The 24469-nt window shown below is 38.0% G+C and overlaps 1 protein-coding gene across 2 annotated transcripts; it reads left to right on the plus strand.

The window, feature by feature from the left end:
* The first annotated feature begins 1498 nt into the window (after window positions 1–1498).
* Window positions 1499–23927, plus strand: plcd1a (phospholipase C, delta 1a). Of its 2 annotated transcripts, none has more exons than XM_027174808.2 (15): window positions 1499–1712; window positions 5849–6007; window positions 11729–11957; window positions 12127–12256; window positions 13998–14226; window positions 14326–14527; window positions 15902–16046; window positions 16827–16979; window positions 18819–18965; window positions 19384–19540; window positions 20159–20275; window positions 21046–21224; window positions 21812–21947; window positions 22028–22177; window positions 23066–23927. In XM_027174808.2, the coding sequence occupies exons 1-15, from the start codon at window positions 1667–1669 to the stop codon at window positions 23152–23154; spliced, it is 2268 nt and encodes a 755-aa protein (XP_027030609.2). In that variant the 5' UTR covers window positions 1499–1666; the 3' UTR covers window positions 23155–23927. The 2 variants fall into 2 exon arrangements, with proteins under 2 accessions (XP_027030609.2, XP_027030599.2); XM_027174798.2 differs by lacking the exon at window positions 1499–1712 and adding an exon at window positions 3384–3613.
* Window positions 23928–24469: the final 542 nt, after the last annotated feature.

Raw genomic sequence — 24469 nt, forward strand, 5'->3', positions numbered from 1 at the left:
TATGAGCTGGTTCAATGTAAAATTCAAGTATATGTCAGTAACAATTAGAAAGATCTGTAGATTAATAGTTTTTCGTGAAACCTTATATAAGCACACATCTGACAAGCTTGAAAAGGGCTGTTTCACCTTGTTTCCATGAAACATGATAGGACATAGTGTGTTTATGTCAGAAATATCGGAAAAAAGCTTTTTTACATTATTTTATGCTGAATAATATACAATATAATAGTTCATATTAAAGGCCGTTTGCCGCAGTGTGGTATGATCATGCAATCATAGGTATCAGCATGTGTTCTGAGTGAATCCCTGCATGCATGTACAAAAGTGCTTATCATGAGCTGAAAAGACGTTTGCCGCAGTCTCAGTGCTCTGGCGCCTTCCTTTAAATGAGGAGTGCAGTGGATTCGAGCCTTGTGTTTGAGAGAAATAGATCAGGAAGGAAAGTCAACACACTCCCTATTCCCAGTGTGTGAGAAGACATTTCAGTTCAGTGGTGTCACCTGTTCAGCCTTTATCTTAAACACTGTTTAACGTACAGTAGCTAAGGGCATTATCATACAGCTTCAGGGTTTGGTTGGACCATGAGCTTGGGTTACTCTCTATAAGGAGTTTCACATGAATTTTCTTAAGATTCTTCCGTTTTCTTCCATCTCCCCAGGCTATATGAACTGGCTATATGCTAAATTGTTCCTAATCACCGAGCACTATTAGCTCATGTTTTCATGTTCTTGTTTTGGTCCTGTCTCCACCCCTGGGTTATAATTTTCTTGTTACTTTATTGTGCCAAGCAATTTTGTGTTTGTTCTTGATTACGAATTATTATTTATTCACTTTTGGTTATTTATACCTTCTTATGTCTGTAAATATGTGTGTTTGATCATGTTTATCATGTTTTTTCATGCTTTGCTGTGTCCCTGGGTTTCTGACCATGTTACAAAAACCTCTAAAAGATTTCCTTACCTAATAAACAGCAAACCTAAACTGCCAGGTGAAAAGCAGAGGCAAAACAAACACACTAATATATTCATACTGATAAATCATGATATATAGGAATACTATATATTTATATATTTATTTTGCAAGATACTTTATGATATGTCTGTGACTAATTACCTTTACTGATAAAATTCTTCTAAAATAAAACGCAGAGTATAGATTGCACAAATATATACTTTAAATATGTACTTCTGGTTTGTTTTGTGTGTGAGGATATGAATGTAATAACAGCTTAACAGCCGTTGTTCTTTTGCATGCCATATGAACGTATGCTTTTGTATTTAATCTACATTATCACATATTATTGTTTATGAGCCACTTGACCCTTGTGCTGTTGCATGTATCCCAGAAGGATTTTTTTTTACTGCTCGCTTCCTGCTGACAACTTGAACAAGTTCTCTCATGTCCACACAGATCAGATTTCTTGATATAATAAATAGTCTAGTGAGAACATTTTACACTGGAGCTGCCTCATTAACGTGCAGCTCATTATTCCACCCACAGGTTATTTTCTCATTTTTCTAGAAGGGCAATAATGGAAATGAAGACCTGAAAGACTGGTGTTGGGTTGGGTGTGGATTAACGCCCATACTGACTTTTATTTCGACTTGGACTTGCAGTGTTCACACTTCATGCTTATTCTCTGGAGTTTCTGAGAGAAGCAAGGGGAATGACTGGAACAGCAATGGAGTTTAACAGTATTCTGGGCAAACACGGTAAGCACATGGAGTGTTAAAGGGTCTCAGAGGAGCTCAGGTGTGAGGACACCACTTGCTGTGGAGGGAAGAGTGAAAGGTGGAGATTTATACAGTAGGTTTACAGTTGAAACGTCATCGCAACGTCTAGTGGTTGAAGGTCTGAAGGTCGAAATCTTTTTTTTTTTTATTGTTTTTCTTCTTTATAGATTGTTATGCTTATCATTGCTCCTGTTTAATATCTTATTGTCATTTTAATTACTATAAGCTTCATTATGTTTCACCTTGATCACACCTACGCATGCTTATTTAATTATTTCTATCGGTAAGATATTATTTATGTAGGAATCTTATAGAATTATTTGTCAATATGTAGTGATTAGACTTGAAATAATGCACAATAATGTCAGACACTGGGTTTGTACCAAAATATTTTGAAGGCGTGGCCTTATTACGTCACACACCTGCAGTAATTCTATTATACCATAACAGTGAATGTTTTTGTTAATTATCAGAGAAGACACATCACGCATTTTATCCATTTATAAAATGACTACTATAATGTAATGACTTATATTATTGTAGATGGATCACAGTTTAATCATCAAGCTTTTAAACTTACATATGAATTGTGCTGGTGTTGTATTCTGTTATAGACACTTATATATAACAGGTTTATAAAGCTGTATCAGAAAGCGTGGATCCTAAAAGAACAAACTAAACTAGATTAGACTAAGAGAATGTTATTACAGTGTAATGCTCTGTAACATGACTGTAACATGGCATTGACTTTTTAATGGTGGACCACATTTTAATATATTATAGTGACTATTATTACAAAAACTACCAAGAGCTATCTGGGATTGGTGACCAACTTTAAAATAAGCTGAAAATGAATGGAAATTATGAATTTCGAGTATTTAATATTTAAATATGATGAATTGGAAGAAAATGAAATAAAGCTATTGCAATGTGGACATATCACCGACAGATGGCGTGGTAACCTACTGTAATACAATTTAGCCAAAGCCCTGGTTACATACTTTTTAAAAACACAAGCACTGAATTTCCTTGTGGAAGAAAACCACTTAAACTTGAAGTGTTCTTTAACACACTTTAACTTTAGTAAAACTTGAGTTTAAAGTGCTAAGAAAGTATTCTAAGGCAGGGTTCACGTGTGGTTGAGTCAAAAGGGTGATTTTTCGTGTGTGTGAGAGAGAGAGAAAGAGAGAGAGAGAGAGAGAGAGAGAGAGAGAGAGAGAGAGAGAGTGTATGTGTGTGTGTGAGAGAGAGAGAGAGAGAGAGAGAGAGAGGGAGAGAGAGAGAGAGAGAGAGAGAGAGAGTGTATGCGTGTATGAGTGTACTGTATGCGTGTGTGTGTGTGTGTGTGAGAGAGAGAGAGAGAGAGAGAGTGTGTATGCGTGTATGAGTGTACTGTATGCGTGTGTGTGTGTGTGTGTGTGTGTGTGTGTGTGTGTGTGTGTGTGTGTGTGTGTGTGAGAGAGAGAGTGTGTGTATGCGTGTATGAGTGTACTGTGTGTGTGTGTGTGTGTGTGTGTGTGTGTGTGTGTGTGTGTGTGTGTGTGTGTGTGTGTGAGAGAGAGAGAGAGAGAGTGTGTGTATGCGTGTATGAGTGTACTGTATGTGTGTGTGTGTGTGTGTGTGTGTGAGAGAGAGAGAGAGAGAGAGAGAGAGAGAGAGAGAGAGAGAGAGAGATTTGGAACACGCCCCATACTTGGTTTACAGGGATGAACGTCATGGGTTTCCAGTGTCATCTTAGTTTGCAGAAAATATCCATCTAGTTTTATTAGTGAGTCTGAAAACAAGGCTGTAGAAACACGGCACCATGTCTGAAGACAAGGTTTCTGAAAACAACACGCAGGAATTAAATGACGGTGGGAAGAGAAACGGAGCCCATAAAGGTGAACAGAGCCTTTTATTTATCTGCTATAGTTTTGGTTTGTTTATTTTTTCCAGATGTCCTGTTAAACCTACATTTACTTAACTTTAAAAAACTGTTATTTTTGTCGTATGTAGAATTTATATCGCAGATAAACTGCCCAGATTCGGAGTTTTTTTTTCTTCTTCCGAAATTAATTTGCATATCAATCCAATCACAATTAATTAATTAAAGTTTCGATCATTTACTTATTTATATTAAGTAGCTGTTTAACTTCCTGGTTTTTCCCTCAGTCATTTGCATATAAATCGGGCTTCTCCAATCAGAACTCACTAAAGACTCGATTTGCTGCATATATTAAGTAGCTAAAGTTTGAAGGGACACTAGATTCACTAGGTCTCAAAGAAGGTTAGGGTGAAAAGTATATACAGAGTAATCTATATGTCCTATATGTCTTTATCCTGTAGATATGGCGTGTTTAGAGGATGTAACTGCTTACTGGGTTTCGAAATGAATGCTGTATTTTTGAATTTATAGCTATTTTTAATAAATAGTGTAACGTAACGTACTGTAATGAAGAATCCTTTGATATACGTTATATAGCACAGTGAAATGCTTTCTTCACACATCCCGGCTTTGAAGGTTGAGGCGAGAGCACAGGGTCGACTGATGATGCGGCATCCTTAGAACAGAGAAAAGCCTTGACCATGAGTCCAGCAGTGGCGGCTTGAACCCCAGCCTTCTGACCATCAACCCAGAGCCTTAACCACTTGAGCTACTATTATTCCTGATGTCAATAAATTAAAGCAGTTGTATACATTTCTGTGGTGACCCCTTAGACTTATATACCACTGAATCAGAATTGTGTGGCGTTCGGTCCTATGTGGCAAGAACCCTAAATCTTTTATTTTGACTATTTACAATTGCTGGCAGGTTTACGATCGCTTCCATGTCTCTCTATTTTAACTCAAGCGTTTCTTTAGAGACAAAGAAGAAAGCGTCTAATGAACCAAAGCGTAGATGCAAAGCACTGATCTGTTTTTGCTTGCATAATAGCTTTCTTGTTTACATTGCACACCTTATGAAAAACAGAACCACTCAGAGCTCACGAGGGTTAAATAATCTCCTTGTTCTGTAAGGTGTGAGTAGAAGAATCACTTCTGTGTAGAACGTAGAAGCTTTCCGTAGGCATCTGATTTATCAACGTAGCTTTCTCACTGTGGTAGAAAAATAGAACCGGCTGTATAATAACATTTCTATGAAATAAACGTCATCCAGTTCATTTGTGACTTTGCTGAAAGTCTTAATATAGTGCCAACTTTCAAGCAAATACAGTGTGGGGAATGAAACAAAAATACACTCACCCTGGGAGATGAGAAGAAACAAAAAGGAAGTACATACAGTATTGTCCATGGCGTATTATTAAAATGATGTTTTTTGTGTTAAAAATCTTGCAAAGTTACACAATAACAAATGACTGATGTTAATTAATTCAGTCTGATTATGTACTTTATTTATTTCTTTTATTAATTTAAAATGTATGTAATTTTCTCCAACTAGCCTGTGTGTTTATGGTCTGCATCAAGCTACTGATTTACACCACAGCAAAAGTGTTCTGAAGTCTCCTTTATACATTCTCAGAGCAGTCCTCAAAAACCGTGTGTGTGTTGGTGTGTGCACGTTTAAGGTGGTATAATAGCACAATTCTTAGCCATGTACCTACTTTCCCTAAATGGAGAGCTCTAATGAATGAATGCTCAATTTTAACCCAAATTAGATATAAAAGTTGTCACACCCTTGCAAAAAAAAAAAGAAAAAGAAAAAAAAAAGCTAACTTAGCAAAATAACACTGGCAACACATTAGCAAAGACTTGTCGTCAGGTCCAAATAGTTTTGTGTATTGTTCCAAAATAAAATATTTCTCAGTTCTACTAGGCGTTCTTATTTTACAGTAGGTTGTATAAATACTCCATTGCATATTTGAATACAAAATGTTTTTGTTGAAATGTTTATACCCTCTTAGACAAAAGGTTTCCTCTGGGAACAAGACATCTAGCTGTAACATTCAAACACCTCATTGTTTCACTTTGTACACGTTTGGAATTTTGGGACGATGATATCTCAAGGTTAAGTGCGTTGTGAAAGAAGATATTGAAAAACAGCTTATTTTGGGTTTTAATACTCGTTTGTTTTGTGTGTGTGTGTGTGTGTGTGTGTGTGTGTGTGTGTGTGTGTGTGTGTGTGTGCGTGAACTCAGGCCTGGAGGGTGATGCGAACCTGCAGTTCCTGACCAAAGGAGGCGACTTGACCAAGGTGAAATCTGGCAAATGGAAAAAGAAGCGCTTCTACAAGCTGATGGAGGACGGACAGACGGTGTGGAAAGAGACGCACAAGGGCTTCAAGAAAAAACACACCTGTGAGCATGTACACTTTAATCGGAGTTGAGCAGGAAATGGAATCTAACAAACATTGCACGAGGTAGCAGCAAGGCGGTATAGCATAGGTAGCTTCTGACCACAGTATCCTGCTGTCTTATGATGTCATAGGTCATAAAATTTTTAGTGTTTTTTTTTTAGTATTAAGAAGAAACCCTGTATGAACCCAGTGGAGCGGCTTCATGCAGATTTCGATTGGTCTTTAGAGAGATAAGAGATGTAGCTTTATTACTCCCATAAATATAAAACGAAATTAAAAAAGAAGAAGATAATAAATCAGTGTGTCCAAACATATGCTAGAACTCTCTCTCTCTCTCTCTCTTTCTCTGTCTCTCTTCTGTGCAGAAAGCTTACTGTTACAAAGCCCTTAAACTGGAGTCTCCTTACACAAAGTATCTCAGGAGGCTGTCAGGAACAAACGTCTTATCAAACTTCTAATCAATACAAATGTACATTTTGGTTTCGTTTCCGATCATTTCATTTGTCGTCCTGTAATTAATCCACAAATCTGAGTCGACTTTCTACCTTGTTGCCCAGGACCCAGTTCAGATCAAATTTCTTCCATTATCAGGACCAGATGCCGGTGATGACTCCACAGTAATCATACTTAGAGCTTTAGGCTCCTGTTCCACAATCAGAAAGCATCGTGATATGTTTACTCTTATGAAACAGATCAGGACGAAGCTTTCATTCATTCTTTATTCTTACTGTCTGCTTCAGTGTTTTCATAGAGTGCACACGTACAACCCTTTTGTCAGTGTGGAAAACAAAACACAGGGTTGATAATGTCCAGAGAAAAGGGGAGAGGTACATGGAGGGGATGTTACAGCCATTTGGAAATCTCATTCCCACACAATAGCTGGCGCCGTGTCCACCTTTTAACTTCCTTTCCAGCTCTTTCTGGTCAAAAGTGTTTATCAAGCCGGGTTTATCTGGTTCTTTCCAAGCAACAGCTGGCTCCAGATGTGTGTGTGTGTGTGTGTGTGTGTGTGTTTGTTATTGATATCTACTTGGGAAACAAGTGTCCCAATACTGATAGTTATATGATAGAAAATGGTAAAAATCCTGACTACACAACATTTGTTTATATAAAAATAAAAATCAAATAAAAAAATCAAATGACAGAAAATTTTATAACAAAAGAGCTACAAAGTTCAGGGCCTTGAATGTGATGAGCAAAGGAAAGAAATTCGATCTCAGATTTGAATTTAGAAAAACAGACACCTTTTGCTTTCACAGGCATTTCCATAATGACGGAAGTCGAAGTTTTATGGTCTTCCTTTGTTGGGAGCGAAAGTCTGTGTACTCTTAGGATATATTAAAAATAAAACGATATCTGTAGCAAGCAGAGTTTTAGTGTTATGTCCACATCACGAGTAGTACGAATGGTAAAATGGTATAATCTTACCTAAGGGATTAAACACTTGGGTGTGAGGTTCTAGGAAAAATAATCAACGTCAGTTGTAATCTTCTTTCCTGCTACAATGCTTACTTGTTCTCTAATTTTGATCGATATAAATGGTTTATAAATTCTTCTCTAATTTTGATCTCCACTGTACATTATTTATGCCTCTGCTTTTATAAATCCACAAATCTGAGCTGTCTATTAAGCGGTCTTTATTCTTTATACCTCAATGCCAAGTACCCGGGTCAGGACACACGGGTTAACCCCAAACTGCTGATGTATAAAAAGCACTGAAGTAAACAAAATCTTTGTCCTTTCGTATAACAGAAGCAGAAGTATCCTAAAATATCATTTCCTCACAGCATTCTGCGAACAGACATGAAAGTCAGTCAAAAAGCCACTACGGGATAAATATCTGCACAGGATGTGGTTAGAGAGAACACACGACTGAGACGAGTCTGTCTTACGGTCGGCGGAAGGAAGAAGAACAGATAGAATAGTTGATGGCAAACAATCAGACTAGAAAGTGGAAGGTGAGGTGTTAATTGCTGCTACTGTATAATGTAAATCAGAGAGAAGCTCTGTAACATTAAACAATGCTATAAATGTATAAAAAAATAAAGGTATAACTTGGTTGTCAGGTTAGTCCGCACTCCGAACTCCATTTCCCAACAAACACTGTGGATTACAGACATTCCACAGGGTACAATCCCTAGTGCACACACACACACACACACACACACACACACACACACACACACACACTGGATTTCTCCCTTGTTCTTGCATGCCCTAGTTCGCCTGAGTTTGTTCCGGTCCTGTTGGGTTTACCTGTCGAATTGGTGCCTTGTGTTCACTGAACAGTCTAAAACCTACACTTGGATCAGTCTAAGCGTCTCTCTCTCTCTCTCTCTCTCTCTCTCTCTCTCTCTCTCTCTCTCTCTCTCTCTCTCTCTCTCTCTGTCTGTCTGTCTCTCTCTTTTTCCTGACCTCATTGTTCTTTATTTTACACTTGTAGTTACAACCCGTTATTGTATAAGATCAGTAACACACTTCAGGATGTGCTGGAAAGTAACAGTATACAGTATACTGTAGTTATAACAGCTATATAACAGCCAGGCTTGTCATTTCTTATTCTTTAGTCTATGCTGTAATGACATGTACATATAAAATGTACTTAGCAGCATTAGACCTTATCCCTGGGGTGTTTCGACATATTGTTAACAGTGTGAGAGCCTTTCTCAGGAAAACATGTCTGCATGTGTGGTGCAATTGTTGGTTTGATGAGAGAAATAGTTGTAATAGTGTTCCTCACCTCTTGGCTGTCTCAAGTTTGGACTTGCTCCAGACGTGCTGTCTCAGGAACAGCAGGTTTACTCTGGATTGATTCCTCAGGGTTATTAAACACTGGTCGATTCGAAGGGGGTTGGGCTGTAATGATTTGCTTCACAAAGTTCTCCATTTTTTTTGCTTAAATAGCATTCTGAGACGAAAACAAACAGTACAGGAACATTCCTAAGTTCCAAGTAAAAAAAGGTTGCTGAGATGTTAACAGGAATGTTTATTGTCAGTTTCAGAAACTGTAGCCTTTACTTACAGTACCTACATGTAAAAACATTGCATTAGTGGTGCAGTATATTGTACAGGAGAGTTTTCTGTACCTAATGTTACATTTTGTCTAGCTGAGAACATAAACCTTATGGAAACATGACCTTATATTATGGAACATTGCAGTAATGTCGTGTTACTGTTCCTACAAGTAAGAATGTTGCAGTAATGTTGTAAAGACGTTGCAGTGATGTTGTGTTACCGTTGCTACAAGAATGTTGCAGTAATGTTGTAATAATGTTGAAGTGATGTTGTGTTACTGTTGCTTCAAGAACGTTGCAGTAATGTTGTAATAATGTTGTATTAGTGTTGTGTTACCGTTTCCACAAGTAATAACGTTGCAGTAATTTTGTAAAGAGGTTGCAGTAGTGTTGTGTTACCATTGCTACTGTACAAGTAATAATGTTGCAGCAATGTTGTAAAGGCGTTGCTGTGATGTTGTGTTACTGTTGCTTCAAGAACGTTGCAGTAATGTTGTAATAATGTTGCATTAGTGTTGTGTTACCGTTGCTACAAGTAATAATGTTGCAGCAATGTTGTAAAGACGTTGCAGTGATGTTGTGTTACTGTTGCTTCAAGAACATTGCAGTAATGTTGTAATAATGTTGCATTAGTGTTGTGTTACCGTTTCTACAAGTAAGAATGTTGCAGCAATGTTGTAAAGGCGTTGCAGTAATGTTGTGTTAATGTTGCTACAAGTAATAATGTTGCAGTAATGTTGTAATAATGTTGAAGTGATGTTGTGTTACTGTTGCTTCAAGAACGTTGCAGTAATGTTGTAATAATGTTGCATTAGTGTTGTGTTACCGTTGCTACAAGTAATAATGTTGCAGTCATTTTGTAAAGACGTTGCAGTGATGTTGTGTTACTGTTGCTTCAAGAACATTGCAGTAATGTTCTAATAATGTTGCATTAGTGTTGTGTTACCGTTTCTATAAGTAAGAATGTTGCAGCAATGTTGTAAAGGCGTTGCAGTAGTGTTACCATTGCTACTGTACAAGTAATAATGTTGCAGCAATGTTGTAAAGACGTTGCAGTGATGTTGTGTTACTGTTGCTTCAAGAACATTGCAGTAATGTTGTAATAATGTTGCATTAGTGTTGTGTTACCGTTTCTATAAGTAAGAATGTTGCAGCAATGTTGTAAAGGCGTTGCAGTAGTGTTACCATTGCTACTGTACAAGTAATAATGTTGCAGCAATGTTGTAAAGACGTTGCAGTGATGTTGTGTTACTGTTGCTTCAAGAACATTGCAGTAATGTTGTAATAATGTTGCATTAGTGTTGTGTTACCGTTTCTATAAGTAAGAATGTTGCAGCAATGTTGTAAAGGCGTTGCAGTAGTGTTGTGTTAAACAAAATCTGCAATAACGTTTCTGTTTGTAATGTTTGATTTTGCCTGAGAATCTTTAGAAACATCAGTTCTAACCTATGCTCCTACACGTACAAACATTGCAATAATGTTGTGGTAAATATTACGTAAAAACCCCTCAGAAATCCATAAGATTTAAAAAAAAACCTTATCTGCCCCAGTGTCATCTCTGATACCATTTGGACTACAAGAACTATGACACATCTAACATAGATCATTATTTGGATTGTATTTGCTTTACAAGTCCCTGGGAACAAGCTGTGACTATAGAAACATATCAGAAAGAGTGCATTACTGTGTATATACCTGCCATTTATCTCAAACCCTACACGCTACTACTATCAGAGCTGAAGGTGTGGAATGTGAATCCATGACTTCTGACGCAAAAGCTGGGGTATAAATGGCATTTATTAGCCTCAGGGTGAGGATAAAGAGGATTGTGATGGCTATTCCTGACAGGTTACATCATACAAGGTGCTATACGGTAAGCTGCACATAATCAGACGAGCCTTTGACGAGGTTGGAGATCATTGGAAATTAGAGAGCAGTGATCTTTCTCCAAGAGCAAAGGCCATCTGAGGTACAGGACTGAACCAGCGGCAATATACGTTATCACTGGAATATTATCTCAGACCTTGATTTATCACCCCGTAGTGTACAAACAATACAACCGTGCCATGCAATCAGGATTTCACAACAAACTGAAGCATGGCTTAGATTACAAACCCAGACAAAAGTCGACAACAGACAAAAGCCGACGCTACTCCGAAACCTCTTCTAGACTAGAAACTAGCGGCTCATCCTGTTGTACAGTTTCAGGTTTCTGTTTGTAAACCCCGACTTCGAGCACGAGTACCATTCAGTCGCGTCGATGCAGATTTTTGCCAGCATTTTTGCCAGCAAAAAGAACAACGATAAAACAAACAAAAAAAACAACAAATATAAATAAATTACCTCCGTTTCCAGCGAGGGTGAAAAAGATCATGAAAATAAAGAAATCAATTGAAAATAAAATGCAGATTGATATACAATTTTATATTCAAGTTTATTTACACCAAGTGACGAGACGAGTTTCCTAGAAGCACTGCAGCACATTGTTCTCTCTCTCTCTCTCTCTCTCTCTCTCTCTCTCTCTCTCTCTCTCTCTCTCTCTCTCTCTCTCTCTCTCTCTCTCTCTCTCTTTTTTCTTAAAAATTTCAAATTTCAAATTTCACAATCCCCAACACTCGAAGACACATTACCCAATGTTGATGTCCTCACTTTAGTCCAGCAGTGAAGAGTCCCACTAACTCTAACTATATCCTCCATCTCCTCATCAGTCTCCGTCGACGACATCGATTCAGTGCGTCTCGGCCGTCAGTCCGAAGGCTTGAAGAAGTACACGGACAGCACGTTGGACGATCGGTGCTTCTCCATCATCTTCAAAGGCAAACGCAGCAATCTCGACCTGATCGCCAGCAGCAAAGAAGACGCCAAGAAATGGGTGACAGGGTTGGATAAGGTCATCACCAACATGCAAAACCTCAATTCTCAGCAGAAAAGCGAACAGTATCCTTGTGGAGAGATCTGAAATGTAGAAAACCTGAAATTCAGAATTCTTTTTTAAAAAAATTTTGTTTTATCCTAAAACATGACCTTATCAAAATCCAGTGAAATGTCACGTAGCGTTATTGTGAACTACCTTCAAATGTACATCTGCCTTACATCCGAGTCACAGCTGGATCATCAGCTGCATGCGGAAAGCGGACAAAAACGGCGACAACATGATGACCCTGAAGGAAGTAAAGAGCTTCATGCGCCAGATCAACGTCGAAGTGGACGACACTTACGCTGCCAATCTGTTTAAGGTACGAAGCGTCTTTATTTTAGGCCTCTGATCATCTGTAAAGTACTTCGACCGATTAACTGTGTTTGACATAAACAGTTCTGTTAACTGTCTAAATAATGTTTTATTTGGCATAGCTAATTATGGCTGTGAGTAAAAGCTGTGGGAAGTCGATGTGCTTGTTTAGTGGCGTCGGTCTTCAGCGAGCTTCTGATGTTCCTGATTATTTTCGAACAAAAACATGCAGTGATGTTAGGGAGAAAGACTTGTGGTGTATAATCCAGTCTTAGTTCACTACTGACTGATTGCAGATTTTGTTTTATTACTTTTCTTTTCTTTCATTCCTCCAGCTGCACTCGTCAACCCCTTCTCTTTGGACGTGCCTTAAATCACTACCTCCATTATATTTAAACTACCTCCATTTCACATTTGCCCTCCTTTTTGCCCTGAAAAATCTTCTATGTGTGTAATTTCTTATCCTAAATGTATCATACACACCGTTGTTGTTCCTGCTCATCGGTTTGCTCCACTTTCAGCTTATCGCAATAACGTATGTTGAACAACAACATTGTGTAACTAGTGACATTGTAAACATTGTCTACATTTTTCCTTGTGGGCTTTTTTTTTAATACTCTGGACATTTCCACATTCACCACCATAGTGACTCAGCACTAAAAAGCACTAAAAAGCACTAAAAAGCACTAAAAGGTTATAATTAGAATCGTGGAGGATTCAGCGACCTTTATTTAAACCGAATGGAGCCACTTTAGCTCGGGACGTTGTGTTACAGTTGTCATGTACACAAAGATTTTCACATAACTGGTTTCTGTGACTCAGAGTGAAAAAAGTCTGTGTGGAATTTTGAAGACTCCTACAAACGTGTCACTCCTGTGAGTTTGTCGTGAATATAAGCACGATTTGGATCAAATCTGTGTTGTTGTAACCGAGTTCTGTAGATAAGGACGTAGACTGTAAAGTCTGTTGAGCTCTAAACAAGAAACACAACAAAACAACTAGTGTGTGAGGGAGTGTGTGTGTGTGTGTGAGTGAGTGAGTAACTGAGTCATCTGGGGTGTGGTTACAGCTCGGGCTTGGCATGTCTTACTGAAACTCTAGGGACTCTTAAAAAAATGCTGGAGAATTTGATTAGATTCTTTGCAGCTGACTAAATCTGATTTGTGATGCAGTCTGTATTTCATACTGTTAGAAACAAACTTACTCTATACAGTACGTGTAAAAAATGTAAGGAATTCCAGAGTAAGGAATAATACACACACACACACACACACACACACACACACACACACACACACACACACACACACACACACACACACCATGTGCTCATAACCAATGACAGGGTGGTGTGATGCCAAGTGTTACCACACCCCATGATGGCCTGTTTACACTTTCCATTACCCATAATCTCGTTTAACTGCCTTCATATTTAAATAAACAAAGCAATGCAGCGGAGCTTTAATGCTTAATTTTGTTCAGCTCTCTCACCTCCAAACACATGAAACACATCAGCTTTCAAAATTTCAATATCAAGTCCATGATCGCTAACTATGTTGTACTTTTTCTAAGCGGGATTTCTCATAAAATGATGAAAAGTGTGCTAACGCTTCATCTTGTCTAGTATGTGAGCCATGGCTGTGCCATCTGTGAACCTGCTGCATTACAAGTAGCCTTCCCTTCCAAAAGAACCTGTTTCTTTCCAATTTTCTCTTGTCATGCTGTAATATTTTCAATATCTTTAACAGCAATGTGACACATCGAATTCAGGAACTCTGGAGGGGGAGGAAATCAAGCACTTCTATGAACTGCTAACGAAGCGCCAGGAAATCGACGTCATCTACAACAAGTTCGCTAGATCCGGTGGTCAGATGAGTGCCAACGATTTGCTACATTTCCTGCAGCTGGAGCAGAGGGAGGCTGTGACTCTGGACGACTCCGTCAAGCTTATAGACAAATACGAGCCGGATCCTACAGGTAACAGCTCTGACGTTTACGCTTTCGTTTGCTCTATCTTCCTTTTTAGCTGTTTTCACGTCACGTGATTTCTGTGTACTACTTTTTGCACTGATCCAGCAAAGCAGAATAAGCACATGACCAAAGATGGCTTCCTGAAGTACCTGACCCATTTGGAAGGTTTGATCCTTAACCCCACCCACATCGGTGTGTATCAGGACATGAGGCAGCCTCTTAATCATTACTTCATCTCCTCCTCCCATAACACCTACCTGATGCTGGACCAGCTCAAAGGACCGAGCAGTACCGAGGCCTACGTCAAGTACGGTCATGTTCTCACTACCTCTGTATATCCAATATTAACATATTTATATTTTATTTATTTATTCTTTAACCCATTTGGACATGTGAGTGGTTCCTGTACTGTATATTCCTCACTATTAGAGCTATAAACATTACTTATTAGTTTTAATCTAGTTATACAGTAGAATAAGTATTAGAATCCGGAATGTTCCGGTTCTTGATTCTGATTGGCTGTGCCACATTTGAAGCCACACCCCCTGTCCTCACTACATCAGTATCACTGTTCCGAATTAACAATACTAAATAACAGTGACCTGGCATTTTTAGGATTGTAAAATCATACATTTTTATTGGTTTACAGAAAAAAAACGTGATGGCCACTAGGGGTTAATGAATGAGAAAAGGAAAAGCTATTGCTTTGTTGTTTATTGGAGCTAAAAGTCAGTGTGACATCACAGATATTTACTCTGTTTTATTCTTAAAGTGTCTGATTTTGTTGTGAATTTTGATTCACTGACTTTTGTATAGGGGGCATGGTGGCTTAGTGGTTAGCAAGTTTGCCTCACACCTCCAGGGTCGGGGGTTCGATTCCCACCTCCGCCTTGTGTGTGTGGAGTTTGCTTGTTCTCCCCGTGCCTCGGGGGTTTCCTTCGGGTACTCCGGTTTCCTCCCCCGGTCCAAAGACACGCATGGTAGGGTGATTGGCATCTCTGGAAAATTGTCTGTAGTGTGTGAGTGAATGAGAGTGTGTGTGTGCCCTGCGATGAGTTGGCACTCCGTCCAGGGTGTATCCTGCCTCGATGCCCAAAGACGCCTGAGATAGGCACAGGCTCCCCGAGAAGTTCGGATAAGCGGTAGAAAATGAATGAATAAATGACTTTTGTATACTCGCTGTTATTACTAAAGAACTCAATTGCTACTAAATTAGTTGTTACTATAGAAACAATTATATTATTATACACATTATAATATTATATATCGGGGGCGCCAAGACTTCAGATGAGTCCCTGTGTTTAAACCCTGATGGGTTTTGGAATTGGATGTAACAGGGTTGAACGTGGGTCACACGTACACACATACGCCAGAAGGACGTGTGTAGATTGTTCCTTATTTCTATGAAATGTTTGCGGTTGCATATGTTTGATAGAATTCTTGAAGGCTTAAATTCAGGAGCCCAACCTCATAAATTCTAATGTTTTCAGTGGTTTTCTCCCAAATATATAAAAAAAATAGCTTTATTATTGACTGAGGTAAATAAAAAACTCTATATGAAACAAGTTGGCAGAAATAATTCACAAGTTCTCAAGGAGCAGATTGTGTGCTTTGGCTGAAAATGCCCTATGGGGTAGTTACAGTACGTGTTATGATGCTGTTGTTATGCGGACGTTTTCAGAGCTCTGTTAAAAAGCTGCCGCTGTGTGGAGCTGGACTGCTGGGACGGACAGAATGGCGAGCCCGTCATCTACCACGGACACACGCTCACGTCCAAGGTGCTCTTCAAGGACGTCATCCAGGCGATCAAGGATTACGCTTTTAAAGTAAGTGAAGACACACAGCTTTCATCCACCAGAAATGAACGGTAACATAGGGAGCGGAAAACTGGCTAGCAAAAAAAAGTAGAAATTTTTGTTAGCCAGCCATTTTTGTTAGTACTCAAAATAAGCTTTAGCTTGATATTTTTAATGAAATAAAAACATTAAATATCAATGTAACAATAAAATACAAATAAAAATGAAACAAACAAACCAAAAAAAAATAAGAATATATTTATAAAAATCTATTAAGTAAATAAATTAATAAAAAAAATGTCAATAATTATTTGCAAAATAAAAAGCATAGAAAAGAATATAAGAATATATTTATAAAAATTTATTAAGTAAATAAATTGCTAAAAAAATGTCAATAATTATTTGCAAAATAAAAAGCATAGAAAAGTACATAAAATAAAAATGGAAAAAAGTAAACGTAAAAATGTCAGTACAAACACAAAAGTAAATGAAAATAAAAAAATAAATGAATAAAAATTTTAAATAAAAGTGTTAAAAAGTAAATAAAATGTAAATAATCAATATTTTTTTGAAAATGTAAAGAAATTTTTAAAAAATTCTTCGATTTCACATCGTTTTGTTGAAATACATGGTTTCTTAGCACTGAGTTAAAAAAAATTCAGCCACAGCGACACACATCAGGTTTTACATACAGTAACTAAGTACTGTTACATACAGTAACTAACAAGCTTCAAACAAGCAAGTAAGAGAATTCCATCAGAGATGTTTCACATCTGTGGTGTGTTTTTTTTGTTTGTTTTTTCTTGGCAGGCGTCTAAGTATCCAGTAATCCTGTCTTTGGAGAATCATTGTTCAGTGGAACAGCAGAAACGCATGGCTCATCACATGACCTCCATCCTGGGCAGCGCTCTTCTCACTCGGCCGTTGGGGACAGAGATTCCCTCCCGCTTGCCGTCGCCTGAGGTCAGCCATGTTTAATCACACCGAGGTTAATAAAACGCTGTTTATTTAAAGGGTGCAGCTACTCAGGGAAACGGCTCAGAGGTTCTGAGCGACACAGCGCTGAGATCTTTGCTTGATGAAAGGAGGGAATCTGGGAAGAAGGAAGGAAAACGATTCCTGGTGAATATAATTTATAGCACAGCGCCGTCGATCGGTCAGGAGATGCTTTTCATTTGTCACGTACACAGTTGCATACGTTATCATTGCTGCTATAGCGACAATTTACTGTGGGGCTAAAGGAAAAGAAAATAACGTGTCACAAAAGGTGGAGTTTGTTTAATCTTCAGTCTCACCACTCAGAGGACATGATGGGCTCACGCTAACATGACGTTCATTTAAAGAGAAAGGAAAAAGAAACTTTAACAGAAGCATTGATCACTGGAACTCGCACCTCAGGCATTCCACAACATTAAATGTAACTAGAATCGTCAGATCGCTGTAGGACACGAGATATAAAACACCACAGGACACCATCTTATTTTATTCACCACAGGACACAGTCATTACTGCCTGGATTTTTTTTTTATACCAACGTCACGAATGTGCGTTTTTTTAAAGGCCAGCAAAACATTATTACATAGAAAAGAAGGAAGAATACGATTTTGGGATTTTATTCATTTTTGATCAATTGGAACACTCACATTGTGTATTTACAGCATTATTAAATTAAACCGATGCACAAACACAATGTTGATGCTTCCTTAAAACCCAGAGTGGAAGAGCTGTATAAGGTGGAGTGGAAAGAGTGGAGATAAAGTAACGATACAGTAAAGACGCTGCTCAGTCTTTGGGGTGTGGGATAAAACCTTTCCTGTCCCTTCCCCTACTTGTCCTGTTCCTGTCCCTACTTGTCCTCAGATGGCTTCCTTAATCAAAATTTTGAACTTCCTGTTTCTTTAAATTCCCTTAGTTGCATCATAACACACAGCACAACGGAAGCAGTGATTCGTTGTTGTTCTGATGGTGCTTCTGTAAACTGGAAAAAAAAATAACAATAACACAACCCCGTATTCTGTAACGGTTCGTGCTGCGAATTATTATGCATTGATTATTATTATTATTCAAAATGTGAGGTGATTCTAGCTTAGAGGTGAGTGGAGTTTTGTGTGTTTAGTTAGCGTATACTCCGAAGTTAAGGGCTTCAAAGAGGTTTTCTGGCTCGGAGTGAGTTCCGTCTGGTTTTTTGGAAGTAGTGCTGCATTCTTACTCATTTGCCTCAGGGGTAAAAGGCGGGACTGGAATGCTCTTGCAGGGGAAACAAACAAGATTGCATGAAAGCACACAGACATGAGGAGGTACAACGAGTCATCTTTCAAGTCATTTAATACTTTTTTTAATATCAGAGGTTTTTTGACCAAAATCTGACCTCCTCCATGGTGTGTGTGTGTGTGTGTGTGTGTGTGTGTGTGTGTGTGTGTGTGTGTGTGTGTGTGTGTGTGTGTGTGTGTGTGTGTGTGTGTGAAGACTAAGAAATTTAGGGTTAAAGGCTTTGCTCAGGGACCCAGCATTGGTGGACCTGGGATTCGACAACTTTACAATCGGTAGTCCAACACCTTAACCACTTAACAACCCTAGAGTCTATTGCCATAAGCAGTACAATGTGGGATATTCCCACTGTGCTCTCGGACAAATCTCTTGTAGTAAATCCTACGTTGTGGAATTGGACACCCCTCTAGCGTCGCACAACGCAAACGTTACCTCGTTCATTTCCACTCTGGAGCATATTGTTACAATCCAAAGCAGCATCATATATAGCATGTCTATAGTGTGTAAAAAGTAATAAGATGTTTCTGCTTGCAGGAATTAATGGGGAAAATCCTGGTCAAAGGTAAACGCCTCAACAAGCTGGACGCGGCATTTAACAACAACACCGATGACGTAGACAGTGTGTCTGAGGAAGACGAAGCTGCTGATGCCAAACAAGATTCACAGGAGAACAAAGCTAAGGTGCATATTAAACATACCCTCAATGTAGATTTACGGAAATCTGGATGCCGATACAGAACCAAGGTTGAGGGAAAAAGTCTCTGAGATCGCATAGGAGGAACGACGTAGTAATAAAGATAAATTGTGTGAGGAGATTGTTGAATCCAGAGATGCGCAGATTTATGATTACAGCAGCAGTTCAGCAGATACAAATCTACTGTCTGAAGAAAAAGAGAGACAATTTTTGGGAAGTGGAAAGACAGAATGAGAGAGAGAGAGAGAGACTAAACACACTCATCTTATTCCAGACAATAATCAGTTACGTATTTAGGAATCTCCGCTCGTCTGTGTTCATAGTGTGAATAGCAAAACACAACAGTGTTTTTTTTTTACTTAATTACATACACGTCCATACAAACCGATTTGTTTCTTTATTTAGAAAAAAAAGATCAAGCTGGCTAAAGAACTATCCGACCTGGTGATCTACTGCAAGAGTGTCCACTTCAACAGCTTCGAGCATTCGCGTAATAACCAGGCCTGTTATGAGATGGCCTCCTTTAAGGAAAGCAAAGCCAAGCATCTGGCAGAAGAATCAGGTAATTTACTTTATGGCATATAAACCAGGTTCTGTGTGGTTTTTAAGTTCATGCACCAAAAAGCTTTAAAAATCTCTTTACCCTGAATCCACACCAGACGTGTCACGTCTCACCTCACGCCTCTAAGCTACATTTTCTCATCCAGAAGAAAGCCATATTTCCTCCGTGATTCGATTATATATTAGGACATTATATACTAGGACATTATATATTAGGATATTATATATTAGGACATTATATATAGTATTAGGATATTATATATAAGGACATTATATATAGTATTAGGATATTATATATTAGGACATTACATATTAGGACATTATATAGTATTAGGATATTATATATAAGGACATTATATATTAGGACATTATATATAGTATTAGGATATTATATATTAGGACATTATATATTAGGATATTATATATAAGGACGCTATATATTAGGACATTACAACATTTTAGCTTTGTTTTGCGAGAGCTATTACTTTAGTAATTAATCAGTATCTCCCAAGCAGGAGTGATATAAATGTGTTTTTGTGTCATTATCCTCACATACTGTAGCTCCATTGTCTTGTGTGTTTCTGACCTAAACTGATTCCCTTGTTTTTCCTTGTTTCAGCTACTGAATTCATTCACCATAACATGGACAAGCTGAGCAGGATTTATCCTGCAGGCACGCGCACAGACTCGTCCAACTACAATCCTGTGACCATGTGGAACGCAGGCTGCCAAATCGGTGCCATTTTAATTGGGTTTTATTTCTTCCTCTTTTCCTTTCCTTCAGGCAAAAGTGTCTCATGATCTCTGGTGTGTTCGGTGTATAGAGTTTGATATGAAGCTAACAGAGATAAGCGAAAATGATCGATCTCGTGACTCGCCTCAGACTCGTCTCGTTGTTAGTGACGTAGCAAATTATATAAAATACAGTATGATGCATTGTAAGAGACAGGACTGAGCTCTGCTATGTCATATCGTTTGATTTTGTGAGAACATTTCTGTGTATAATTTCAACTGTTGACTTGATTTTCATCGTGTAAATCAGACTTTTCAGTAGGTTTAAAGTCTGCTAAAGAAGTTTTTAAAATTCAAACCGAAATGAGTTGGATGGGACGTGGATATAGATGTCACTATTTTTAACTTAGTATTAGCATTAGCACTCGAAATTAGCACTCAAAATTAGCATCAGCACACAAAATTCGTCTTCTGTATTTTTTAATATATGAGAATGGGGCAAACAGGTGTTAATGAGTTTCTCTCACAATCCTGTTGGTCACTTCTCTTTTCTTTTGTTGTTACTAAAAAACTGATGCAAATGTGTCGCCGTCCATCCAGTTTTTGCACAATGCTAATACCTGAAGCTACAAGCGATCGTTACTTAGCTTAGAAAAACCAGCAATGTCGCTAAGACGAAATTTAAACTCCGAACATATTAGACATTATTTATATTCCACTTCGATTTACTCTTATTCACTAATAAATATAACAATTTTTTCTTGTTTTTAACAGTGGCCCTGAACTTCCAAACATACTGCAAAGAGATGGATTTCAACCAAGGACGATTCTTACCTAATGGGAAGTGCGGCTACATCCTGAAGCCTTATTTCATGAGGAACCCGGACTTTCAGTTTAACCCCAACAAGCTCACACAAGGACAGTGGCTGAACAAGAAGATCCTACATGTTATGGTGTTTATCTAGTTTATCTAATATATTGGATACTCTGAATGCACTGCATTTATTACTGTATTCTATCATTCAGATTTTGTCCAACAGGTGATGCTGTTTATCAGAAAAAGTTTTGTTATATTATGACGATTATATACATAAACAAACACTGAATAGCCCAGTTAACATTTAAAGTACTTCCATATAGTTAATGTTGTGACGTTTATGACAGCAGTGTAATCATTTACATGTTTCTAAATTGTTAAAAAAAAAATTATTATATATTATTATACATTTATTATTATTTTTATAGTATATTTTCATAGAAGAGCAATTAAGTCTATATCAGTTCTAGTTTGTAACATTATAAATATGGCATGTTCAGGAGGTTAAATACTTTTACAGGGCAAAGATCTCACTACTAAATTAATTTATTTGCAAAAGAAAAAGTATTTTTTGCAAAATTCTGCAAAATCCCATGTTTAATAAGCTAGCTGATCATGAATTTTTTTTATTTCCTCAATGTAGCTTTATGGCTAAGATTGCTTACAAGAAAGGCATCCTAGCTCATAAAGACACTAAACGTAAGCTGTCATGTTCCCTGTCAGGTTATCTCAGCACAGCAGCTTCCCAAACTGAACAAGGATAAACCCAAGTCCATAGTGGACCCGTACGTCAGGGTGGAAATCGCCGGTGTGCCAGCAGACCGAGCCAGCGCACAGACATCATACATCAACGACAACGGCGAGTCTCATCAACAAATCATCTTCCTGTTGCGTTCATGACTGTCATCTAACTTCCTGTTTCATGTTTTCTGTCCGCAGGCTTCAATCCAATGTGGAATACAAACCTTCAGTTCACCATTCAGGTGCCGGATTTGGCCATTGTGAGATTCTTGGTGGAGGATTATGATGCTGCATCACAAAACGACTTCATTGGCCAGTACACACTACCTTTTACCAGCATGCAGAATGGTAAAGCTCCGGGTTATTAAGTTTGTTCACTAAAACCTTCCAATGTCACAAACTTGACCTATCGCTCTTCCCTTTATAACATTATCCCCTTCGTTTTTAAGATTAATCATAATTATCGTCTTTATTCTATTTCATGTAAACATGTCCTTGTTAATATACTGCTAATGTGATATCCACTCTGCGGCAGAATTATTGGCACCTTAGACAAAGGTGGTTAAAAAAGAGAGATTAGTAAAGAAAAAAAGATGTATTTCATTAAAATTATGAACAAAGTCTAATCTTTAATGCTAAATGTATTAACATTGTGCTTACGAAACCAGATGTGTTTGGAAAGTCTTAAGGACAAAATGTAAATAAATATTCCAATATGTATTTCATTTCAAGTTCACCTTAATGTTTAAGAGCTAGTAAGCAGTCATTTGTATTCACTGAGGTGTAAACACTTCCTGTTTAACTGACAACGACGTCTCTAGCCGATGTGCTAGTGACCTGAAAATGACTCTTTTTCTCTCCACAGCCTTTTTCATTAAAGAACCAGTGTGTAACATTGAAAAGTGTTTTCTAGACTTCACACACTTTTAGATTTACCTGTAACTGACAGTATTACCAGACCACAGTTAAGGCAATTTAGTTCATTCACTTCATTTTCTGGCCCTGAAATTCACATATTCATTGCTTTTAGTTACTTACGTAGCAATAAGAATTTTCCTCACAAGTTGTACATAAATACATCAAGCAAAATGGAGCAGGATAAATGGCAGCAGGCCGCTCTAAAAATATGCAAACTACTCCTTTAATATGTTCCTAGAATACGATGGTTTGTCACATGACGAATGAGTGTGAGTGTAATAAATGTTTTAATTCACAAACACCGCTGTGTTTCCGCAGGATACCGCCATGTACCCCTGCTAACGAAAAATGGAGACGTTATCCCTTCAGCAAAACTGTTCGTCCACATCATGGTCCTGGACCCCTAAAGCACACGACGGTGCAAGCGATAAATTGCAGAGACGCTGGGTTAAAGGAGATGTACGGATCCGAGCAACGATCCTCAAAGAAACTCTCAGAATATAACTCTATCGAATGTGGAGGAAATAGTCATTGTGTGTAAACCTTTCATTTAAAAAGAGACTTTATCTTTTACCTCCTTAAAAAATGGCACTTTCTAATAATGATATTTTCTATTAACTACAAATGTAAAAAAAAAAATTGTGTGTGTTTTAGGAATCAGGTTTGAATGCAACTTTTTAAAGTGAACCCACAGCCCAACGCTGTCTATTAATATCTCTACTTTTTTATTTTAAATAAATCCAGCATGTGGGAACACAAACAATTTCCACTACATTAAGCTATTCATTTATTTGAAATAAATGAAAATAAAGGGGAAAAAGAATAAAAAAAATAAATGAATCAAAAAGGAATTTTAAAAAGGACTGACATGGGATCTGTTTTGCTTCTTTTATTTTTTTTCTTTAAATTATTTTAAAATAATAATTCTTTATATAAGTACGCCTATGTGCCATGTTCGGGGTCTTTAGTTGATGTGTAACATCTAAGAATTTTACGATCATGTCAGTCTTGTAATCACTACTACCGTTTTTTTCTGCTCGGTGAGGTGACGATTTGTTCGACTCCAGACGCTAAACCAGTCATTGTTTATTGTTACTGTAACAGGACCAAATATGTCGTATTCTCTAGTCACTACTTGTACACAAACATCTGAATAAACCTTTGAAAGGCTTCTACTGTATGTGTGTGTGTCTGGTGGTTCTTTACTAGTCCCTGCTACAGTGTCATTTTCCTATATAAAAACAAATCTTAATAAAAACTTAACTCACTTATTAAAGAAAAGTGAAACTCAATGAGACTCAAACAAGTCATTGTTTTCTAGTAGCCTCTTATTCTGTTATTATTTTTCAGTCATTTGTTTGTTTTTTTCATTCATTCATTCATTTTCTACCGCTTATCCGACCTTCTCGGGTCACGGGGAGCCTGTGCCTATCTCAGGCGTCATCGGGCATCAAGGCAGGATACACCCTGGACGGAGTGCCAACCCATCGCAGGAAACCCCCGAGGCACAGGGAGAACATGCAAACTCCACACACACAAGGTGGAGGCGGGAATCGAACCCCCAACCCTGGAGGTGTGAAGCAAACATGCTAACCACTAAGCCACCATGCCCCTCTTATTTGTTTTTTTCCTACAGTAAATTCAATCTCTCTTATCGAACACCGTGTTAAAAGTAAAGCATGCTGGTGGTAGCATCCTGCAGTTAGGACACTTATTATATAA

The sequence above is a fragment of the Tachysurus fulvidraco genome, chromosome 25 (assembly GCF_022655615.1).
Source record: "Tachysurus fulvidraco isolate hzauxx_2018 chromosome 25, HZAU_PFXX_2.0, whole genome shotgun sequence".
NCBI classification, from domain to species: domain Eukaryota; kingdom Metazoa; phylum Chordata; class Actinopteri; order Siluriformes; family Bagridae; genus Tachysurus; species Tachysurus fulvidraco.

Excerpts from the sequence above, each read along its gene's own strand:
- plcd1a (XM_027174798.2), top strand. The coding sequence starts at position 3,538 with ATGTCTGAAGACAAGGTTTCTGAAAACAACACGCAGGAATTAAATGAC. Across the intron at positions 3,614-5,848 it reads GAGAAACGGAGCCCATAAAG|GCCTGGAGGGTGATGCGAAC; the intron begins GTGAACAGAGCC and ends GCGTGAACTCAG. Across the intron at positions 16,047-16,826 it reads TCAAGGATTACGCTTTTAAA|GCGTCTAAGTATCCAGTAAT; the intron begins GTAAGTGAAGAC and ends TTTTCTTGGCAG.